The 19187-nt window shown below is 35.4% G+C and overlaps 1 protein-coding gene and 1 long non-coding RNA gene across 5 annotated transcripts in view; both read right to left on the bottom strand.

The window, feature by feature from the left end:
- Positions 1-327: 327 nt before the first annotated feature.
- The window catches only part of CPNE3 (copine 3), a 47802-nt gene continuing 28942 nt past the window's right edge, over positions 328-19187 (bottom strand). For all 4 annotated transcript variants that reach the window (XM_019453403.2, XM_019453406.2, XM_019453404.2 and 1 more), the window contains 9 exons: positions 17798-17896; positions 15821-15907; positions 14994-15053; positions 14375-14508; positions 10061-10115; positions 9929-9980; positions 6622-6755; positions 5281-5517; positions 328-3424 (listed from right to left, as the gene is read on the bottom strand). In XM_019453403.2, the coding sequence (XP_019308948.2) occupies positions 3314-3424; positions 5281-5517; positions 6622-6755; positions 9929-9980; positions 10061-10115; positions 14375-14508; positions 14994-15053; positions 15821-15907; positions 17798-17896 (969 nt within the window). In that variant the 3' untranslated portion in view covers positions 328-3313. The remainder of the gene's footprint in view (positions 3425-5280; positions 5518-6621; positions 6756-9928; positions 9981-10060; positions 10116-14374; positions 14509-14993; positions 15054-15820; positions 15908-17797; positions 17897-19187) is intronic.
- Positions 3433-5273, bottom strand: LOC128775263 (uncharacterized). The gene is made up of 3 exons (XR_008419886.1): positions 4648-5273; positions 4603-4614; positions 3433-4560 (listed from the first exon to the last, which is right to left on the bottom strand). It is a non-coding gene; the product is annotated as an uncharacterized LOC128775263 (long non-coding RNA).

Genomic DNA, 19187 nt, shown 5'->3' with positions numbered 1-19187 from the left:
GAAGCAATTAAAACAAAAAACAAAAAAGTAAGGTGGGTATACTGCCCTGCTTAACACAACTGATTCAATGTGAGCACCATATTGTTTAGGCCATCCAGCTATAAGCTGAGAACCTATCCCTTGCACCCAGAAATGTATCTTCAATGCATTCATTATATTTTAAATGAATAACTCCTATAAAATAATAAAAAGCCCCAAACTGCTCAGTGCAGCAATACATGAATACAGGCCACCCTAAATACTATATTCACTTTATTTCTAATTTTTCTACTGGTTTTGATAACAATTTAGAGAAAGAATAAATGAAAACAAGGCACTATTATTGAATCACATCAAGAAATAACTTTATCCAAAGGGAATTCAAATGGAAGATATATTTAACATGAATTCATACATTAGTAACTTATACACTTATTATCAAGTACAACATCATTAAAGCACAAGATAGTCTCTTGCCAATCATAACCAAACCTCTGGCTTCCCTTATGTGTCACTCCCATGACTATCAACTGCACACAGAAAGAGACTAGAAGAAATTTATTGAAGATGGTTTTCCTGGAAATTTATAAAATGAAAAAGGCAAAATATGTCAAATAAAGCATAAACAGCAATGGGGCCCAGAACTTTTTCTGGAAAGGGTGCCTAAGGCACTACCAAAATGAACAGTTGTAAATCCCTGATCTGACTTTGAAATTTTATGATCTTAAAAATTTCAATTCAAAGCACAAGGTGACATAACCATGCTAATTGGTATATATTATTTTCTCAGTGCAGGCATATGTGAGAAATATTACGTTTGCCCAGGGCACTGTCACCCCAATACATGTTTGTAAGACAGATGATCATATGAGACGGAAAAGTCAACTTGGTTATTTTTTTTAATGCATTTTAAGAACTGGTGACAGTGCAGTGCATGGTGGCACAATAGGGAAAAGGACTATTTTTATACAAAACAATATTAAATCAGTATGTGATGAGGTGAAATGGTGAAATAGTAAGAATTTTACCAAATGATAATTTAGAAACTGTAAATGCTTTTATTCAGAACTGCAAAAAGGCATCAATTATCCTCATTTGCTGGAATCATAGTTCCTATGAATAATAGCATCTACTGATGAACCTGATCAAGAATGAATTTTTAAAAAGTAATTTAAAAATTGGAATGATTCTGGTTAAAACCAGCATATAAAATTATGAAGACCAAATCAGACAGTGGTGACAGAAGTAGCAGTATTTGGCTAATGAAAACAATGAATGCTCACGACCAGTGGTTCCCAGGTGCCCAGTGCTGGTGACTCAGGGCTGCCAGCGGCTGGTTAAGGGGAGGGAGGAGGAGGACCAGTGAGAGGGACTCTGGACCCTGCTCCAGCGTAGAGAAGCTCCACTTCTATCTGTTTCACCATACATTGAGGATGTGTGTATGTCATTTTTTTTTAAGGCTCCAAAAAAAAATCCTGAAAACCACAGCAATATATATATGCTGTTTCCAAGCACACAAAGAGAACTGAAATCAGGACATCTGAGACAACAAAGGCTCCAAACTACTGGAAGAATTACCAGTTTTTTTCTCACTTAACTAATGCTAAAATGATTTGTCAACTGAGATATGCCATAGAGTAACAGCCTATTAGGCACCTTCAAGTTAACAGCACGTATGCAGATGCTAGCTAGCTAAGTGGGAAGGCAGGAACTGCTCGCATGAGTTAGGCAACCACAAGCACAAGCAGGTCTCCTCTTAGCCTGACCTTGACAACATGCGACTTCTGAGAAGCCAAAGTTCTTCATGGCTGAGAGCTCATCTCCCTTCGACATTTCAGAGAATGAGAGATATGAGCTGCGATGCAAGTTTCAGTAAGGAAAGGCATGTCAGCAAGGCACCAGGTGCATCCACTTAAGGACATATGATAAACACACAATTTTTAACATTAAATTGTTAGAGATGATTGGCCAACATATGAATATGCATAGTACTTGGCACACAGGTCCTTTAATAAAATGTTACTGAATCTATTCTGAAAATGTCTGAATATGTTCTAAAGGGTAAAAAACAGAGAAAAAAATAATGCTACTCTAAAAAAACAAAAAGCACGTAAAGTCCACCCTATCCTAATGCAGCAGCAGTGGGAAATTTTTTTTTAAGTTACAACAGGTTTTATGCTGAATACATACATTCTGGACTTAGGAAATAACACATTATTAAAATGCAAAATTTGATTTTGATTAATACATGACCACTATCATGAGTTTAAAAATCAGACTAAAATGTTACTAAAAAAACGGAGCAAATGTCTAAATGAATCTGTACAAATGTACAAATCAATGTATGAGATCTTAGCAAGGAAAATATAAAAATTGTCTTTTTTTAATAACTAAAGTATTTCGTTAGTTAAAAGGGAATGGAATTCTGAATTTCCTCTTATATGTTTGGTCCTCATAGCTTCTGTGGACAAAGCAGTCCTAACCATTTTAGCAAATTCCAATTAAAATACTCTAATAATGTTGAATCTAGGATAAACTATCATCTATGCAGATACAGAATCCTGAATGTCCCACATAGTAAATGAAAAGGTCGAATCTGACCATGTTTACAGTATTCCACAATAGAAATAAAAGATCCAGAAGGGCAAATAAAAATGGCTTACTTACATGAGGGTCCTTTTACCTACTGATTGTACATTTTAAGAATTGAATATGTACCTTCCCTTCGAATGATTCAGTATTATTTATGAAGTCCTAAGCGAATGCATACTGTTTTGTAAACTGCAATGTCTAAAGTGCAGCAATTTTGAGGCAAAAGTGAATGAAGTTTTATCCCATGGAAAAGCATTGAATACAGTTATAGGAACAAATTCAATATCATGTAATTTAAGAAGTTCTTGTCATCAGGTATGGACATTGGTTTATAAAACATATATTGCCTAGAACAAAGTATAGCAACCTGTAAATCACATCCTAGCAATTTTCCATTCTCTCTAGGGGCAAACATTCAAAAAACAGCATTTTCACAATATGTAAATAAACAACCACAACCACCAAATCAGCTCTTCTCACGCGAGTTTCTAATCCTGATAGTGTCACTGCAAGTCACTAGCAATCACAGCACTGATTGAGCAGAGATTAACTTAGCACTTTCCTCCAAAAAAAGTATAAAAAGAATGCTTTAAATAGATAGAATCCGTAGAGAACTAGGTTTACATCATAAATGCTAGGGATGAAAAGCATGTAAAATAACAGATTCATGATTTGGGGTGGGAGAGGAATCCATTGCTCCATACAGCACAAAAGAATTCTGCTCCTGCGGCCATGGCTCCTTTCATTTCTTAGCTGGGTTCTTGGGAGGAAGGAGTTTGTATGTGTTGAAGTAGCCCACCACCTGCTGGGGGATCTCTGCCAAGACACACTGAGCAAGCGCTTCTTTTGGAGCCTTACGAAAAACAAAATCAAAGTGACTTTATTAGTAACCAAATTTGTACTGGCATTTTGATAACAGACTAGGAATACCTCACCAGTCAGTAAGAAACAGTAATTCCCAATTCCTAGGCCTGTATCTTGTCTTAGGAATGGTCTATGAAGCATGGAATAAGCTAAGTAACTAATGTTACTTAAGAGTGTTTTATTACCCCCACTAACATTTATCAAGTCCTTTTTTGGTGCCAACATTTTGGCATTTGACAATTTTTTTTGTTCCTTAGCTTTTAAATGTGGGTCTTTCATTTACTTAGTGTTAATTTTTTTAACTTTATATTTTGAAATACAGATTCATAGGAAGTTGCAAAAATAATACAGAGAGTCTTCACCCAGTTTCTTCCAAAGGCAATATCTTATATAACTATAGTGTAATATCAAAACCAGGAAACTAGTAATGGTACATTTCACAGACCTTACTCAGATTTTACCAGTTTTATTTTACATGTGTTCATTTGCATGTGTGTTTGCATTATTCTGTGTAATTTTATCATCTGGGTAGATCTGTATAACCATAACCACAATAGAGATACACAATGGTTTTGGGTGCCTCGGGGGCTCAGGTCATGATCTCATGGATCGTGAGTTCAAATCCTACATCTGGTGAAATCGAGCCCTGCTTGGGGTGAGCTCCTGTCCAGCTTCGGGTGAATCCCACTTCTCTCCATCTTTCTTTCTCTCTCTCTCTCTCTCCCCCCTCCCCCGGTAGTATTCTCTCTCTCCTTCTCTCTCGCCCCTCGTTCACTTGCACCCTCTCTCTTTAAAAAAAAAAAAAACAACAAAAAAAGATACACAACAGTTTCATCACCACAAGGATCCCTAACATTACTGCTTTTAATCACCTCCCCCTACACTGACACACTGGCTGGTGGGAATGTAAAAGAGCATAGTTTCTTTCATAATTAAACATGCAGTAATCATACGACCCAGCAACTGCACTTCTGGGTATTTATCCCAGAGAAATAAAAACTCATGTTCACACAAACACCTGTACATGAATGTTTATAGCATGTTGGCATATAATAGACAAAATCTGGAAACAATTAAAGATGTCCTTCAATGAGTGAATGGTTAAATAAACCAGTATACCTATACCTATACCTATACCTCATGGAATAGGTATAGGTATACCTATACCATGGAATACGCCTCATGGAATGGAATACATTCCATGGAATACACCTCAGCAATCAAAATAAACACAAGCAGCAACAATGCATAATACTATGCTGAGTGAAAAAAAGCCAATCCCAACATTTCTATAACATTCTTGAAATGACAAAATTATAGAAATGGAGAACAGATTAGTGGTTGCCAGGGGTTAAGGCAGGGTGGAGGTGCAAGGGAAGTGGGTGTGCTCTAAGAGGGCCACAAGAGGGGTCCCACAGGTGATGGGCCTTATTTACATCAACGTCTATATCCCAGCTGTGATTCTGTGCTGCAGTTTTACAAGACGTTACCATTGGAGTAAACTGGGTAAAACAGGGTCCTGAGAGATTTTCATCAAGTCAACTTCCAGTTTGACAAATTCATCATATACTTGTACAGAATTTTTCTGTTGTTACATACATAGGTAAAGATAAAATTAAAACATTCACAGCAACACCACTTATAACAATTTATCATATAGACTGCAAGAAACACACAAGTACACAACTTGAAGCAAAACTGCTGAATCTAATCAGCACTCTTCAAACCAAAAATCCACACATCCTCTAACCCCAGACTCCCACTCAACCACTTGGTTATGGATTGGTGAAGGTCTGTCGTCAAACTCCTTAGTGTATATGAAGAATAAGGAGGAGTGGTACTCACATTCTGGAACTGTCTGAAAGGCACAAACTGGACGATATCTCGGATGGCTACCTCGCCTGATGGGGACCGCAGACTTCCACCGTCACCATCCAGAAACTCCATGGCACTGAAGTCAGCACCTCCCACTCCAACAATGATGATGGACATAGGAAGCTTGGCAGCATTAACTATAGCTTGTCTGGTCTCATCAAGGTCTGTTATCACACCATCAGTAATGATTAAGAGCACAAAATATTGCTGCCAAAAAAGAAAATTATATCCACTGAGCACAGGTTGAGCTCCCAAACAATAAAAGCAACAGTTAAAAACATCTCCAGCTTGATAAGTCTTTCAGTCTCTTTCTTATTCATTTTCCTTTCCAGTCTCTACCTAGGATACCATCTACATAAAATATTCTAAGACTCTCTAATGACAAGGAAATTTATTTATACAAAAATTGCAGGTTCATTAAAAATGCAACAGACCACAAAATACAGTTGGTATAAATATACAGAAGCAAGACATCTAAATGTCAGACATTAAACTTTTAGTGAGCATTGGAATAAACACTTTGATGTAACATAAGTATTAAATATGTTAAAGTATCGATCAAGAGAGTAAGTGGCAACTCTGTTTCTAAAAGGTCAAATATGAAAGAAGCAGAATTGTTTATCAAACTAAAGTGCACTTTTTGAAAAATGGATATGGTTTGGGGAGGAATCTTTCTCTCAATACTGTCATCTCTGATAAACATTTTTAGGGAATGGTAAATGTTACATAAAGTTGTTACCCCATCTTTTGGATCATTTAAGTCTAGAATGGAAATAAGTTTTATAACAGAGCAATCACGTGCCAAGTGTTCACTCTGCCCCAGGCACTGTGCACTTTATATGAATTATATTATTTCACTTTTCAGCAGTTGTATGAGGTAGTTATCCCTGCCTTACTTTTGGGTATAATGAAACTAAGAGAGATTTGGTATCAAAATCCAACAGATAATGGTTGTCTAATTCAGACCCTTTTAGGACAGTAAGTAATTTTTCATCACTAACTGAAACAGTAAATTTCCTCAAGCCTTAATTTGTTAAGTCTACCTTTGAAAAGGTAGGTATTAGCCATTTCTTTTTAGTAGAACCTATCTAAGAAAATTAATTCAAATGGAAGAGAAAAGACTCATGAGTACAAGGGTTATTTTTTTGTTGTCCTGCTTTTAATGATCACTAATTTAAAAATAACAGATGTTACTCTGAAACCAAGGACAGCTATCTTATTATTTCATGCTCTTTGTATCTTGATGGATCTCGGCACCAAAGGCAACTACCAACCCATATTCTCCCTGTCCCCTGGCACTATGATACTTACAGAAGCTGTCTGTTGTTGTGTTGCTGCAGCAGCAAACCTGGCCACATGATTTATGATTGGAGAAAAATTAGTTGGTCCATAGAGTTTTATCTGAGGAAGGCAGGCCCTATATGCCTCTACAATGCCTTGGATTCCTAGGCCAAGAAAAGCAGTATTAAAAATTGTCAAGCACAATTTAATTGTTCATTGTTCACTACACCTGTTAATTTAATTAATATACATGTATAATTATATATATATATATATATATATATATATATATATACACACACACACTATATTGCTTTAAATAGTTAAAAATTCTATATTCAAGAGTTTCTCTTCAGCCATATATTACAAAACTTCTTAGTTATGCTCTATTGCAAAAACCTAAATGCTTCCCTCCTCCAACCAAAGGCATTTATTTTCATCTCAGCCAAATTATTCATTAATCTATAGTAGGACTGTTATATTGCCTAATTTTTGTTGTTTTAGGACTAAGACTCTAATGAAAAAGAATGAAAAAGGTGCTGTATCATACAACTGACGATAAGGCATAAGTAAAAGTTATTGATTAAAATGGAAAAACTTTTGCATAGATGGCCAAAGATTCTCTGGACTCAGATGGCTATAATCCTAATGTTAATTCTAGTCAAGGGTTTATTCAGTAACTTAAAGATTAAGCATGGTATGATAAACTGTATAGTTCTAAAAACTCATTTCCAGCTTGTGTTTTACATTTTGCTGCAGAAATACTAATGTGTTTGTTGATGCAGTACCACCCAGGCCTGCCGAGATGTTGCATAGTAGAAGACAGGGCAGGGCCATTTGACTAGCTTTGACCACGCATGTAGATGGACATGACATTCATGTCTAAGTAGATATTTTAAGAACCACTGCCTATTTTCACCAGCAATCTTGCTCTTTCCTTCTGCAAAGAGAGCAGAACATCTCAGTCAAGGTTCTGAGTCCCAGAAAGAGAAGAAATACCGAGCAGACTAGCCACATGTAAAGGGATATATAAAGTGAGCAAGAAATAAACTGTTATTATTATAAATTACTGAGAGATTGGTTATTATAACAGCACAACTTAGTGGAATTTGAATGGCATTCCTGGTAAAAACACTCCTGATGAAGTTTTCACGTGACATACATGCCTGTTGAATCTACCCCTAACTTTAGAGTGTCAAGGATGCAGGTAAGATACTAGAAATCCTCAAGAAATTCCCCCACTATACTTGTTGAGATCATTAAGGAAATCTGCCTGAAAAAATTTTACATGTAAACTAAAACAGGTGTCTTGCTTTAAAAATGTCCAACAGGGGGTGCCTGGGTGGCTCAGTCAGTTAAACCTCCGACTTTGGCTCAGGTCATGATCTCATGGCTCATGAGTTCAAGCTCTGCATTGGGGTCTGTGCTGACAGCTCAGAGCCTGGAGCCCGCTTCAAATTCTGTGTCTCCCTCTCTCTCTGCCCCTCCCCTGCTCGCACTCTCTCTCTCTCCCTCTCTGTCAAAAAAATAATAAATAATTTTTAAAAGTTCTATTTAAAATGTCCAACAGAACAGAGATCAACAAGGAAAAGAAGTATATACTTGATTTAAAAGCTTCACAAGACCAGTGCTCTCCTCTTAACATTTAAGAGTTCTAATTAGCTCCTATTAGTCACTTTGAAGTTAGGAATAAGTCTCATGAACATCCTTTGAGAAAGTGACTAATTCATATGTACAGGTGATTTTACATGCACAAGGTGAAGCTGTAACTAGTGGTCAGTCAGTTCAGTGCTAACAAAAATAATATTAACATAGGCCAGCAGCAGGATCTTACTGCAATGATACATGCTATAGAAAATTTGAGTCCTCACAGCAATAATATTCTTTTTCATTTTTATCATTTCAGTTTGCTTTTCAATCTGAAGATATATAAGCTGTTAATTAAATTTCTTCACAAATATCCATTGCCTTCAGTTCCTCCACTAAAATTAAATTATGCCAAAATCCTTCCTTTGCATTAAAGGAACAAGCAAGACATATTATTTCTGGGCACCTAAGTTCAATGATTAATCAAGAAAAGGGAATTCAACTCCCTTGCTTTAAAATAAGGCGTATTTTTTTTCAGTACAGTATGTCTTCTGTCTAAAACCAAATGGATTATTTTTTTCAGACTATAAACCAAAAATAGAAAAGCTATGCTTGGTGACAGCCCAAAGATGGGCTCATTTTACTCAGAGTAAATGAACTTCTAAAATGAACTTTCACATGATGTAAGTCATCCATATTTATTGGCAAGAAATAAAACCTAATTAACACCAAATTCCAAAAATTGTTCCAATTTCATCATAAGCACGAAACACAGTTCTTGACAAGAATTGCTATTCCCGATTTCAAATGGCTAGGGATAAAAAGGTCACAACCAGCCACTGAAAGTACATCAAAGGAACACTGAATTAGTATGGAAAGTGTGTCCTAGAAAAAAACAAGAAAACCCTAATACAAACTATTCCCAACAAAATGTTCATGGTCTTCTGCTCTATGAATATTGTTCATGAAAACTGAAGATAAGGAAAGAACGCCCTCTTCTGTTAGAAATCTAAATATTCTGTAATTGTCAAAAGGACCCTTTGCAGAAAATTAGCTTATTAGCTACAATTATATGCTTCTTTCCCTACCTCCTTTTCCTCCTACAAACAGTTCAGACTTGTATCATATTGTAGGACATTTGGCATTTTAGCTGGATTGTTCACTGGGGTAAAAAGGAGGAAAGACTTGGATATTTGAGGTATAAAGAAGAAAATGAAATGAAACAGATGTTGGTTTTCTGCTGTCTATGTAGAGGAGAGCCACTGTGGGAGCTTAATTCTTTGTTCCGTTGTTAGCCCACTCAGATGTAATCTGAGTAACAAGTAATTTGATGCTGGACATGTTTTCCTTGTAGAGAGTGACTGCTACTCTGAGAAAAGCTTCACAAATCTGTATATTGGATTACTTGTTTTATTAAAGGTTTGTTTTAAAACCAACCTGTATGTGAAAATAATATGATTACGAATATTGATCTGTTCTCAAGACTGAGAATCTTGTTTTTCTATTGAACCTCTCAAGGTAGAACTTAGCCAACAATCATCTTCATAATAGATTTGCACCATTATTATCTTTACCACTTGAACCAACAACCTGGTGTAATTCTTCCACTTTATACAACAGAATGTTAAATATGTCACGAAAAGAAAATGAGGAAGGGAATTTGAGTAGTATTGAATCACAAGAAAACAACAAGTAACAAACACTAGTGAGGCTTTCTGTGTAAAATCTTCCTGTTAACTTTTTAGCTTACCGTTGCAGTAGGGATTGGATGGATTAAAGTTCATTGGAAATTCATGCGAAACCTGTCAAAAGATGAAAGGACTCATTAGACCCTGTTTTGCTTTTGTTGGAGGGAAATATTTAAAATAGGATTTCCTCTCACCTGCCACTGAGGAGGTATCTGAGCTCCAAAACCAAACGCTGGAAACATTTTATCACTAAAAAGAAAATTTGAAAAAACTGAAAAGTAACTTTTTTCTCAAAATAGAAAATTTTATCTTTGCTCATAATAAAACCAATAGAGCTTGTTTTAAAAAAATTCAAAATCTAAGGCAAACACAAAGATTAAACCCATAATAACCACTAGAGAACTAATGTTAATATTTGGCAACTATCACTCTAAGTACTTTTCTGTGTAACAAGAGTGAAAAATGTCTCTCTCTATATATATTTATAAAACTGGAGTTTATATTCATATTTTATAACATACTCTTTTCTACTTAAATACTGTATATCATTTTGCTGAATAAATATTTAGATAAATCCATAAAGCCCTAAAAAACAAAAGTTCATTCGCTTATAGCAAACTCATTTGGCAGCAAAACCTGACCTCAACTGATATGAGGTTATTTATAGTTTTTATTCATACTACTGAATATGAATATTCATACATTTGGCCACAGAAACATGGTGCAAAGTCACATATAAAATTCTCACATTTCTGTAGCAAAATATATGAATATTTGGCCCCAATGGTGTGGGGATAAGGGATTATGGACCTGAATATATAACATCATGTGAATGGCTAAATATTCCACTGTATGGATATTCTCCCACAACCAATAAACATCCAATGCTTTGCTCTTATAAAACACTGTAATGAACATACTAATTTTTATGCTGGATATTCTTTTTATATTAATTCTTAATTGTTCTTTTTGCGTTTAGGATAGAACCTAAGTTAGACACATTCTACACTTGCAACATAAAAAAGAAGTAAACACCTATTTTGGTAAATGTACGTTTTTTGGGGGGTGTCTATTTCAGTAGTTTGTCTATATTCTATACAAAATAGTATGCTAACAGGGGCACCTGGCTGCCTCAGTTGGTGGAGCATGTGACTCTTGGTCTCAGGATTGTGAGTTCAAGCCCCATGTTGGGTGTAGAGATTACTTAAAAATTCACCTGGGTGGCTCAGTTGGTTAAGCATCTGACTTCGGCTCAGGTCATGATCCCACGGTTCGTGGGTTCAAGCCCCGTGTCAGGCTCTATGTTCACAGCTCAGAGCCTGGAGCCTGCTTCAGATTCTCTGTCTCCCTCTCTCTCTGCCCCTCCCCTACTCTGTCTCTCTCTTTCAAAATCAAATAAATATTAAAATAAAATAAATCAAATCAAATCTTAAAAAAAAATAGTGTCCTAACATATATAGGTATGATTTTAGGAATACAAATTCAGTTCTTGTCTAGTTTAGCAGCTGTAACAACCCCTTTCCCTAAAATGTCATCTCTATCACATCTCTATATTAAGTTCAAGTACACCCTAGGCTCTATTTCAAGACTTGTTTTGTTCCACTGTCATGTACTAGTTCTGTAATATTAATTAACACACCTTTTTTTACAGTTTATTTATTTTGAGAGAAAGAGATCAAGCATGTGGTGGGGAGGGGCAGAGAGAGAAGGAGAGAGAATTTCAAGCAGGGTTCAGGCTGTCTGCACAGAGCCCGATTCAAGGCTCCATCCCACGAACCATGAGATCATGACCTGAGCAGAAGTCAGATGATTAACTGAGTGACCCAGGTGCATCTAATTAATACAGCATTAAAATAAGTTTTAATATCTGCTAAAACAAAACTCCCCTTCATTTCTTTTTTTCTCCCCCTCAAAAATTTCTTGGATTCATTTTTCCCACTAGGAAATTTTAAAAATCATTTTATCAGGGTTCCATTGCAATTTTGATTAGAATTGCTTAATTCTGGGATAATTTTTATATATTACATCATTATGACATCTGCCTATCTAGAATCATGGTATAGCTCTCCATTTAAACAAGTTTCCTTCTTTGTCCCTCAGTACAATTTTGTAGTTTTCCCTCACTAAAGATCCTAGAACTCTCTGAATTCATGCTTATTTTTTATTGCATTATGAACTGTGATCTTGTATCGGCTATAATTTCTTCAATTGGTTATTGCTGGCTACTGAGAAGTTACTGATTTTTTAATTTTATGTTGTATCTGACCACCTTTCTGAACTCTCACTGATTTCTAATATTTTTTTACTTGATTCTCTTAGGTTTAAATTTATTCCTTACAGGTTTGGTAGAATTTATGTATGAAACTGTCTTGGCCTGGTTCTCTTGTGAGGAGTGGCTCTTTGGACTATACCATTCCTTCCATGGTTCTAGTCTCTTCAGGCTTCCTGCCTCTTTGAGTCAACTTTGCTAATTTAAAGCTTCCCCCCAAAATCTTCCTTTAATCCAGATGTTCCAGTGTAATGAGTTTTATTGAGTATTAACTTACAATTGTTAATTTTTTTTTTTGGATCTATGCTTATAATCTCTGTCTCATTACTAATATTCTATGCATGTTGTTGGCAAGATTTGCCTATGTTTTGTTGAACTTGCAAAGAATCATCTTGTCATTTAATTTATTCATTTAGTGGTGGTTTTAAAACTTTCCAAGTCCCTTACTTTTGGTGCTTAGAGGACATACAGCAAAGTACACAATATAGCCTGGAGAGCATGTCTCTGGAGCAGACAGCCCAGGCTCAATTCTGTTTCTGCCAGTTACCAATTGAGTCACTCTGGACAAGCTACTTAACTTCCTATGCCTAAATTTTCTCATCTACACAATGCAGATGATAATGGATGATAATAGTACATATGTCACAGCAAATTATAAAGATTAGATGAGCATCACATAGAAACTACATTAAATTGTGCCTGACACATGATGGCTCATACACAGATAGAATCTGCTATTATCATCATATCTTTATTTTTTCTTCCTATTCTTTAATTTTATTTTGTTGAAACTCTATTTCATTTATATTTGATTTTTCTTCTTTAAAAAATAAAAGCATGTAAAGCCAGAAATTTTCCTCTATTAAAGATAGGACCATGTATAGTCTTCTTGTTTCCTTCTATTTCTAAATAGTCTGTTGTTATAGTTTGATTTCCTCTTTCATCTAACAACTACTTAAGATTTTTTTAAATTTCCATATGGTAAATTCTTTTTAGTTATCCTTTTGTTATTAACTTCCAGGTGGCAGTCTGAGAAAGAAACCTTATAAATTTTTTATTCTTTATATAAACTCCATTTTAATTGTGTTGCTTTAAAAGTTTTATTATAGGAGAGCCTGGGTGGCTCAGTCAGTTAAGTGTCCAACTCTTGATTTCGGCTTTAGCTGTGATCTTGTGGTTCGTGAGTTCAAGCCTCACATGAGGTTCCATGCTGACAGTGCTGAGGGGCTCCATGCTGAAAGTGTGGAGCCTGCTTGGGATTCTCTCTCTCCCCCTCTCTCTCTGTCCCTTCCCCATTTGTGCTCTCTCTCTCTCAAAATAAATAAATAAAAACTTAAAAAATTTTTTTTAATTATTTCTAACTATTTTCAGTTGAAATACTTTCATACTCTTTTATCAAATATGTCCATGGTTATATTTCCATTTTGGATTATATAACAAAGTATTCTATAAAATAATTTTTTATTACATTTAATGAGTTTTGACTTAAATCATACTAGGTTGATATTGGAATTGCCACCTTTGCTTTAGATTAGTTTTCATTTGCCTGAAAAGATTACCTCTTTAAATGTTGTAACAGATTAATAAAAAGCTCCATCAATTTGTGTAAGGGCTTTTATCATAAAATAATAGGCAAAGGCAAGTGAAAATTTATACTGTGCTCTAAGAGATCCAGAACAAAAATGTATTAATGTAGATTGCTTTCTATTGTTTGGTAAACCTTCAAGAGGACCTATTTAATCTCTTAAAAATCTATACATTGAGAATCTATTCAAAATATTTTATAACAGTTAAGTCAAGTTATCTCTTGGCACTTGTTCAAGGTTGCCATTAAGAAAATAATTTGACAGCCACTGGCAAGAAACAGACATGTTAGTAAATAGTGTCTGTGAATGTTTACAGAATGTGTCATCTGAACTTCAATCACACAGGTAACTTATCCCTAATGAGTAAACCCCAAGGAAACCAGATCAAAGAAACAAGCTTGTGGGCTCTTTATAACTGATCACAGCCAGAGATTAGAGGTCAAAAGTAAACACTAAGACTGTCACCAAGAGAAAACTAGAAAAGAGAACAGGAAAGAAATTTTAGGGATAAAGCTACCCTTACCATGCCCCTTCCCCTCCCCCCTGTCAACCCAGCAGTCTTATCACCAACAACTATATCCAAGTACTAGCAGATGAAACAGAAACTGCCCCTTCTGGGGAGTTATAAAAACAAATATTTTAGTCATACTCACGCATCATAATCTTGAATGACCAGTCCCACAGACCAGATAGCAGTCAAATACTCATTAACACCATTGGGGCTGATGTAATGAAGGGAATCAGGAGACCTTGGGTCGCCATTTGAGCCAGTGAAGTCCACTCCCACCTGCCAAATAACAATTGCAGCCCTTAATAAGGAAAAGCCTACACTCGATGTCCAGGAGATGAAACAAATATTCATCCCAGAGCCTGCTGCTACCATTTTCTAACAAATGCCTGGGCCTACCAGTTTTTCCACAGACAAACAATTAAAGCTTCAGCATGAAACAATCTGTTATTCCTATTTTTTCTAGATGCCTCAAATCCATGACTTTAGATGTAGGGCTTATTTTTGTACGTTGTTTGACTAATGCTTCTATAATTTTAAATTGCTATAGGACATATTTGCTTTCCATCAGAAGAAACAGATCTGATCAACAAAGTTGAAAGCTTGTGGATGAGCTTATTAGACAACCTGTCTGAGGAGATCATACTAAACAGCTTGTATAAATTTCATCACTAAGTCAGTTTTACAGGGAAGGATAGAACACTGCAAAATGGTAGGAAAAAGTAATATGTTACACGACTTTTGAAAAAGTCAGTGTTACTTACAGTAAAATTCAGCTGACATCCTCCCATGATATAGTCAAGGAATGTGCATTCCACTGTAATCTAAAAACAGATAGCACTGTTAAAATTAAAACTCTTTTACTATACAAGAGATACAAAGAGCTCTCTGGCATACGTTTTTAACAGTTTAGAAACTGAACAAAACATGATATAAGCATGTGGAAACCACCCCAGCATTTGAGTTTAAGGTACCGCTGCCCCTACTTGTCATGAATTTGTATGATTTTAATTTGAGATAATTAAAGCAATGTTAAGATTAGAATATTAATGGCCAAAGATGAAATCACTTTAGGTTTTAAGAAACTGGCAATGAATCTAATATGTTGAGAGCTTTAATAAGCATAATAATTGAATTTTTTTAATAAAAAACAAAACCAGAAAAACCTCATTTGTTTGTTGTAAGAAATCTCTTGAATTTTCCCCTCTGTTTACAATATCTCAACTCGAAATTATGACCAGGATAGATGCACTGGGTCAGGTCATTTCTGCTAATGCTCTGGGAAAATACCATGATGCTTCATATTTCTTACAATAAGGAAAAAACTTTAATAATCTTTTCTTTTGCTAAAAAGTTGTCAAACCTTGGAACCAAATTTACTTGAAAGATTTCTTTACTATTTCCTACTCTCTTCTTTTCCTTAAGGGTATCCAGATGCTCATGTGATTTTCAATTGCCCAAAATTCAATTCACATTTCTTAAGAAAAAACTTTAATATTCTTTGCCTGTTTGCTTAATATATACCATATTGAAAAAAGAACTTGAAATGGAATCTCATTACACTTACTATAAATGGTCAATATCAACTAACCTCACAATGTTTCACACTGATAACACCTGAATTCTTGTAGCTTTTCTTCTTTTGCCTCTTTTTTTCATTTATGCATTCAAATTCCACCTATAGGAAGAAAAGACAAAATGTTAATTCTTTCTAGCAATACTAAAAATGCCAATGTGGGCCGCCTGGGTAGCTCAGTTGGTTAAGCATTCGACTCTTGGTTTCGGCTCAGGTCATAATCTCACAGTGCTTGAGTTCAAGCCCCACATCGGGCTCTGTGCTGACAGTGCAAAGCCTGTTTGGGATTCTCTGTCTCCCTCTCTCTCTGCAAAGTGTCTACCAAGTGGCAGGCACTATTCCAGGCACTGAAAACAGAGATGGTAAGATATGGCCTTGCCTTTGAAGAATAAGAGTAGGTAAACCTTGCCATGGCAGCAACATTAAAAGCCTCATTCTGTCATGGAGGAGGGAAGGATCAAGATAGTTGGATTTAGGAAAACTCTACATGATCCATAAAGTATTACAGAGTTGGTTGTTCATTCAATATCTTCTAAAAGTAGTTCATTTACTGATTCTGAAGGATAGTGACAACAATCCGGATCACTCTTCATATTTAGTTCTTTTAGGTAGCTTGCTTTTTTTGAATTGTTCAGATTTTTAGCATTTGCCATTAGTTCTGCCTTAAAAAAAATTCTTTAGGATATTTACAGCTGAATTTTGCTGTTTTAATTGAACTACTAGGTATGATTTTTTAAAGTTTATTTATGTATTTTGAGAGCGAGAGCATGAGAGCATGCGAGTGAGGGGGAGGGACAGAGAGAGAGAACCCCTAGCAGGCTCCGTGCTTGGGGCTCAATCTCATGAACCATGAGATCATGACCTGAGCTGAAATCAAGAGTTGTATGCCTAGCTGACTGAGCAACCCAGATGCCCCTAAACCATTAGGAATGATTTTAAAAGCCTTTCATACTTCACACAAACATTTTTGTATAGTCTACTTCTAGTACCTGGCCTTTGTGACCAGGGAGTAGGGACAGGGCTATAGATCTCTATGTGACCTACTAAAAATTCTAGTCTCATTATGTTTGTTTAAAACTCATTTCTCCCCATTACTTAAACCAAATGGCTCATAAGTGTTATTTATTTATTTTGTAGTTACGTTTTGATCTAAAACTATCAGTATCTTTTAGATCACCTCACTTACATGACTAGGTAAAAAAGACCTCATCTAACCATAACTTACTCTTATGTTTTCAAAATCAAAGGCTATATGCATGAACATTATGCAGGTAATAATTCATATTATTCTATTTTAAGTAAGCTATAAAGAGAATTAATAGCTTATCTCATTCAAACTAGAAAGGAAATAAGATGGGAGCAATTGATAAATTTTACTTATAAAATGCTCTGGAATAATTTTTAGGCACCTCGGCTTTAGAGACAGGAAAGTTTCAGAAGCACTTTTAGCAATATGTTGGGATGCTAAATAATAAACTGAATGTAGTTAAAGCACATTAATGATCTTGACAAAATTAGTGCCATTAGATGGAGGCTTAATATTACATAATTTGAAATACCATAATTATCCTTTTATCCTTCCCTTCAGTGAAGAAAAGTCGGAGAGAAGAATGAGAGGCATATTGTAAAAGCGGGTCCAAAAGGAATATAAATGTACACAGATCAAGTCCAGGTATTTATCTAGTGTTGTAGAACTTAATTATTATGACCAATGAAATACCAAATGCTTTAAAACTAGGGTTTTCCAATCAAACCACATATGTTGTCTGAAGCCAAAGGAAACCAAACCTCTAAATACAAATGTAAACTTATACTCCAAGATGAATTTTGGATCATCCAATTACTACACAAATAAAATCCACAGATTTCATAGCATTTTATAATACAGAGTAAAACCATGGCAAACTGTTTGCTATACCAAGGGGGAAAAAATGAAATAATAAATACATGGCCAACCATAAAGTACATTCAAATGACAAAGATATAACTTACAGGTGAGTTTCTGGAGGCTTCTTTCAGTTTTGTCATGGTGGTTTGAAATGTTCCAATGAGATCATGTGACCCATCATTATCATAATCATAGCACTCTACCTGGAATTAAGTATAATAAGAATATATAAAAATCAACAAAATTTTGTTTAAAAGGATTGGCTGCAATAATTGAGACTTACCAGGAAGTGCCCTTTTAATTAAAATAAGTGAAAATGTTTATTATGCAGCTCTACTTAGAGAAGTAGGAAGTAACTTCCTGGAGGAGTAATACTGAAACACTTCAAACCCCAGCTATCCTTGGAATGGGGCTCTAGGATAGATCATAGGCAGACAAAAAGTACAAATATTGTTTAAATTCCATATTAAGCAGTTCCCAGTTCACCATCATGCTCTTTATAAGAGCTGATAAAATCAAAATGAAATTACGTCTTCTTTCTCATCCACTTCTTTACTTTGTTATCACTATACAATGACTAAAAGCCATCATCTGCAGGAAGAAAGGAAGTCAGATCCTAGACAGCTAAAAATTGTATAATTAAATCCTAGATGATTTAGAAATATGGAATATGTATTTCATCAGCTGCAATCCAGTAAGGCTAGGTTTGTATTCAGAGTTAGATATGATGAAGTCATATCTGCATCCTTCTGAGAATCACAAGTCTTACAATAAAAAAGAAAATTCAAGGGAAAGAGTACTTGATCCATTGAGGAACTATCTATTCTAGGTCATATTGGCTCTATTTCCATGTAAGACAGGGTGAATTCTAGTCTTACCTATGCTTCTGGTCAAATGTTTGCTCTTTCTTACAGCAGGCAGAAGAGAGCTGAGGGTATATTTGTTTATATTTTTGTTTTTGTTTTTATTTTTAAGTAGGCTCCACCCCCAGCATGGAGCCCGATGTGGGGCTTGAACCCACAATGCTGAGATTAAGACCTGAGCTGAGATCAAGAGTCCGATGCTCAACTGAATGAGCCATCGAGGCACCCCAAGAGCTGCATGTAATTTTGTGCCAAGTTGACAGAGTAACCAGAGGGTAAATATTCACAAGAATACCTGATTATTCATTGTAATGAAAAAATTAATGTGGTGTGAACTGTTAGCAAGGAGAGGTGTCCATTGTGATCACTGGATAACTAACATTTTTAGAGTGCTTTATAATTTCAGAACAGATTATCTCATTTCTGCAAACATTTTTATGTGCACTGCACACATTCTCTACTTAGGCTTGTGAAGTAGGCAAAGGAATTAAATAGTCATAGAAGATGATATGTTTTATTTGGTAACCAATATAGGTAAAGCTATGCTGAGGGCACTTTTGAATTCTTCAAGAGCCTATGATTTAAAATAAAAGCCTATAAGAAGAAGTGATTTGCCAAGAAAGCATCCTTT

Source organism: Panthera pardus, unplaced genomic scaffold (genome assembly GCF_024362965.1).
Source record: "Panthera pardus isolate Hobbes unplaced genomic scaffold, ASM2436296v1 HiC_scaffold_7, whole genome shotgun sequence".
NCBI classification, from domain to species: domain Eukaryota; kingdom Metazoa; phylum Chordata; class Mammalia; order Carnivora; family Felidae; genus Panthera; species Panthera pardus.
Note: the sequence above shows the minus strand (reverse complement) of the source record. Positions and strands in the feature narration are given on the sequence as shown.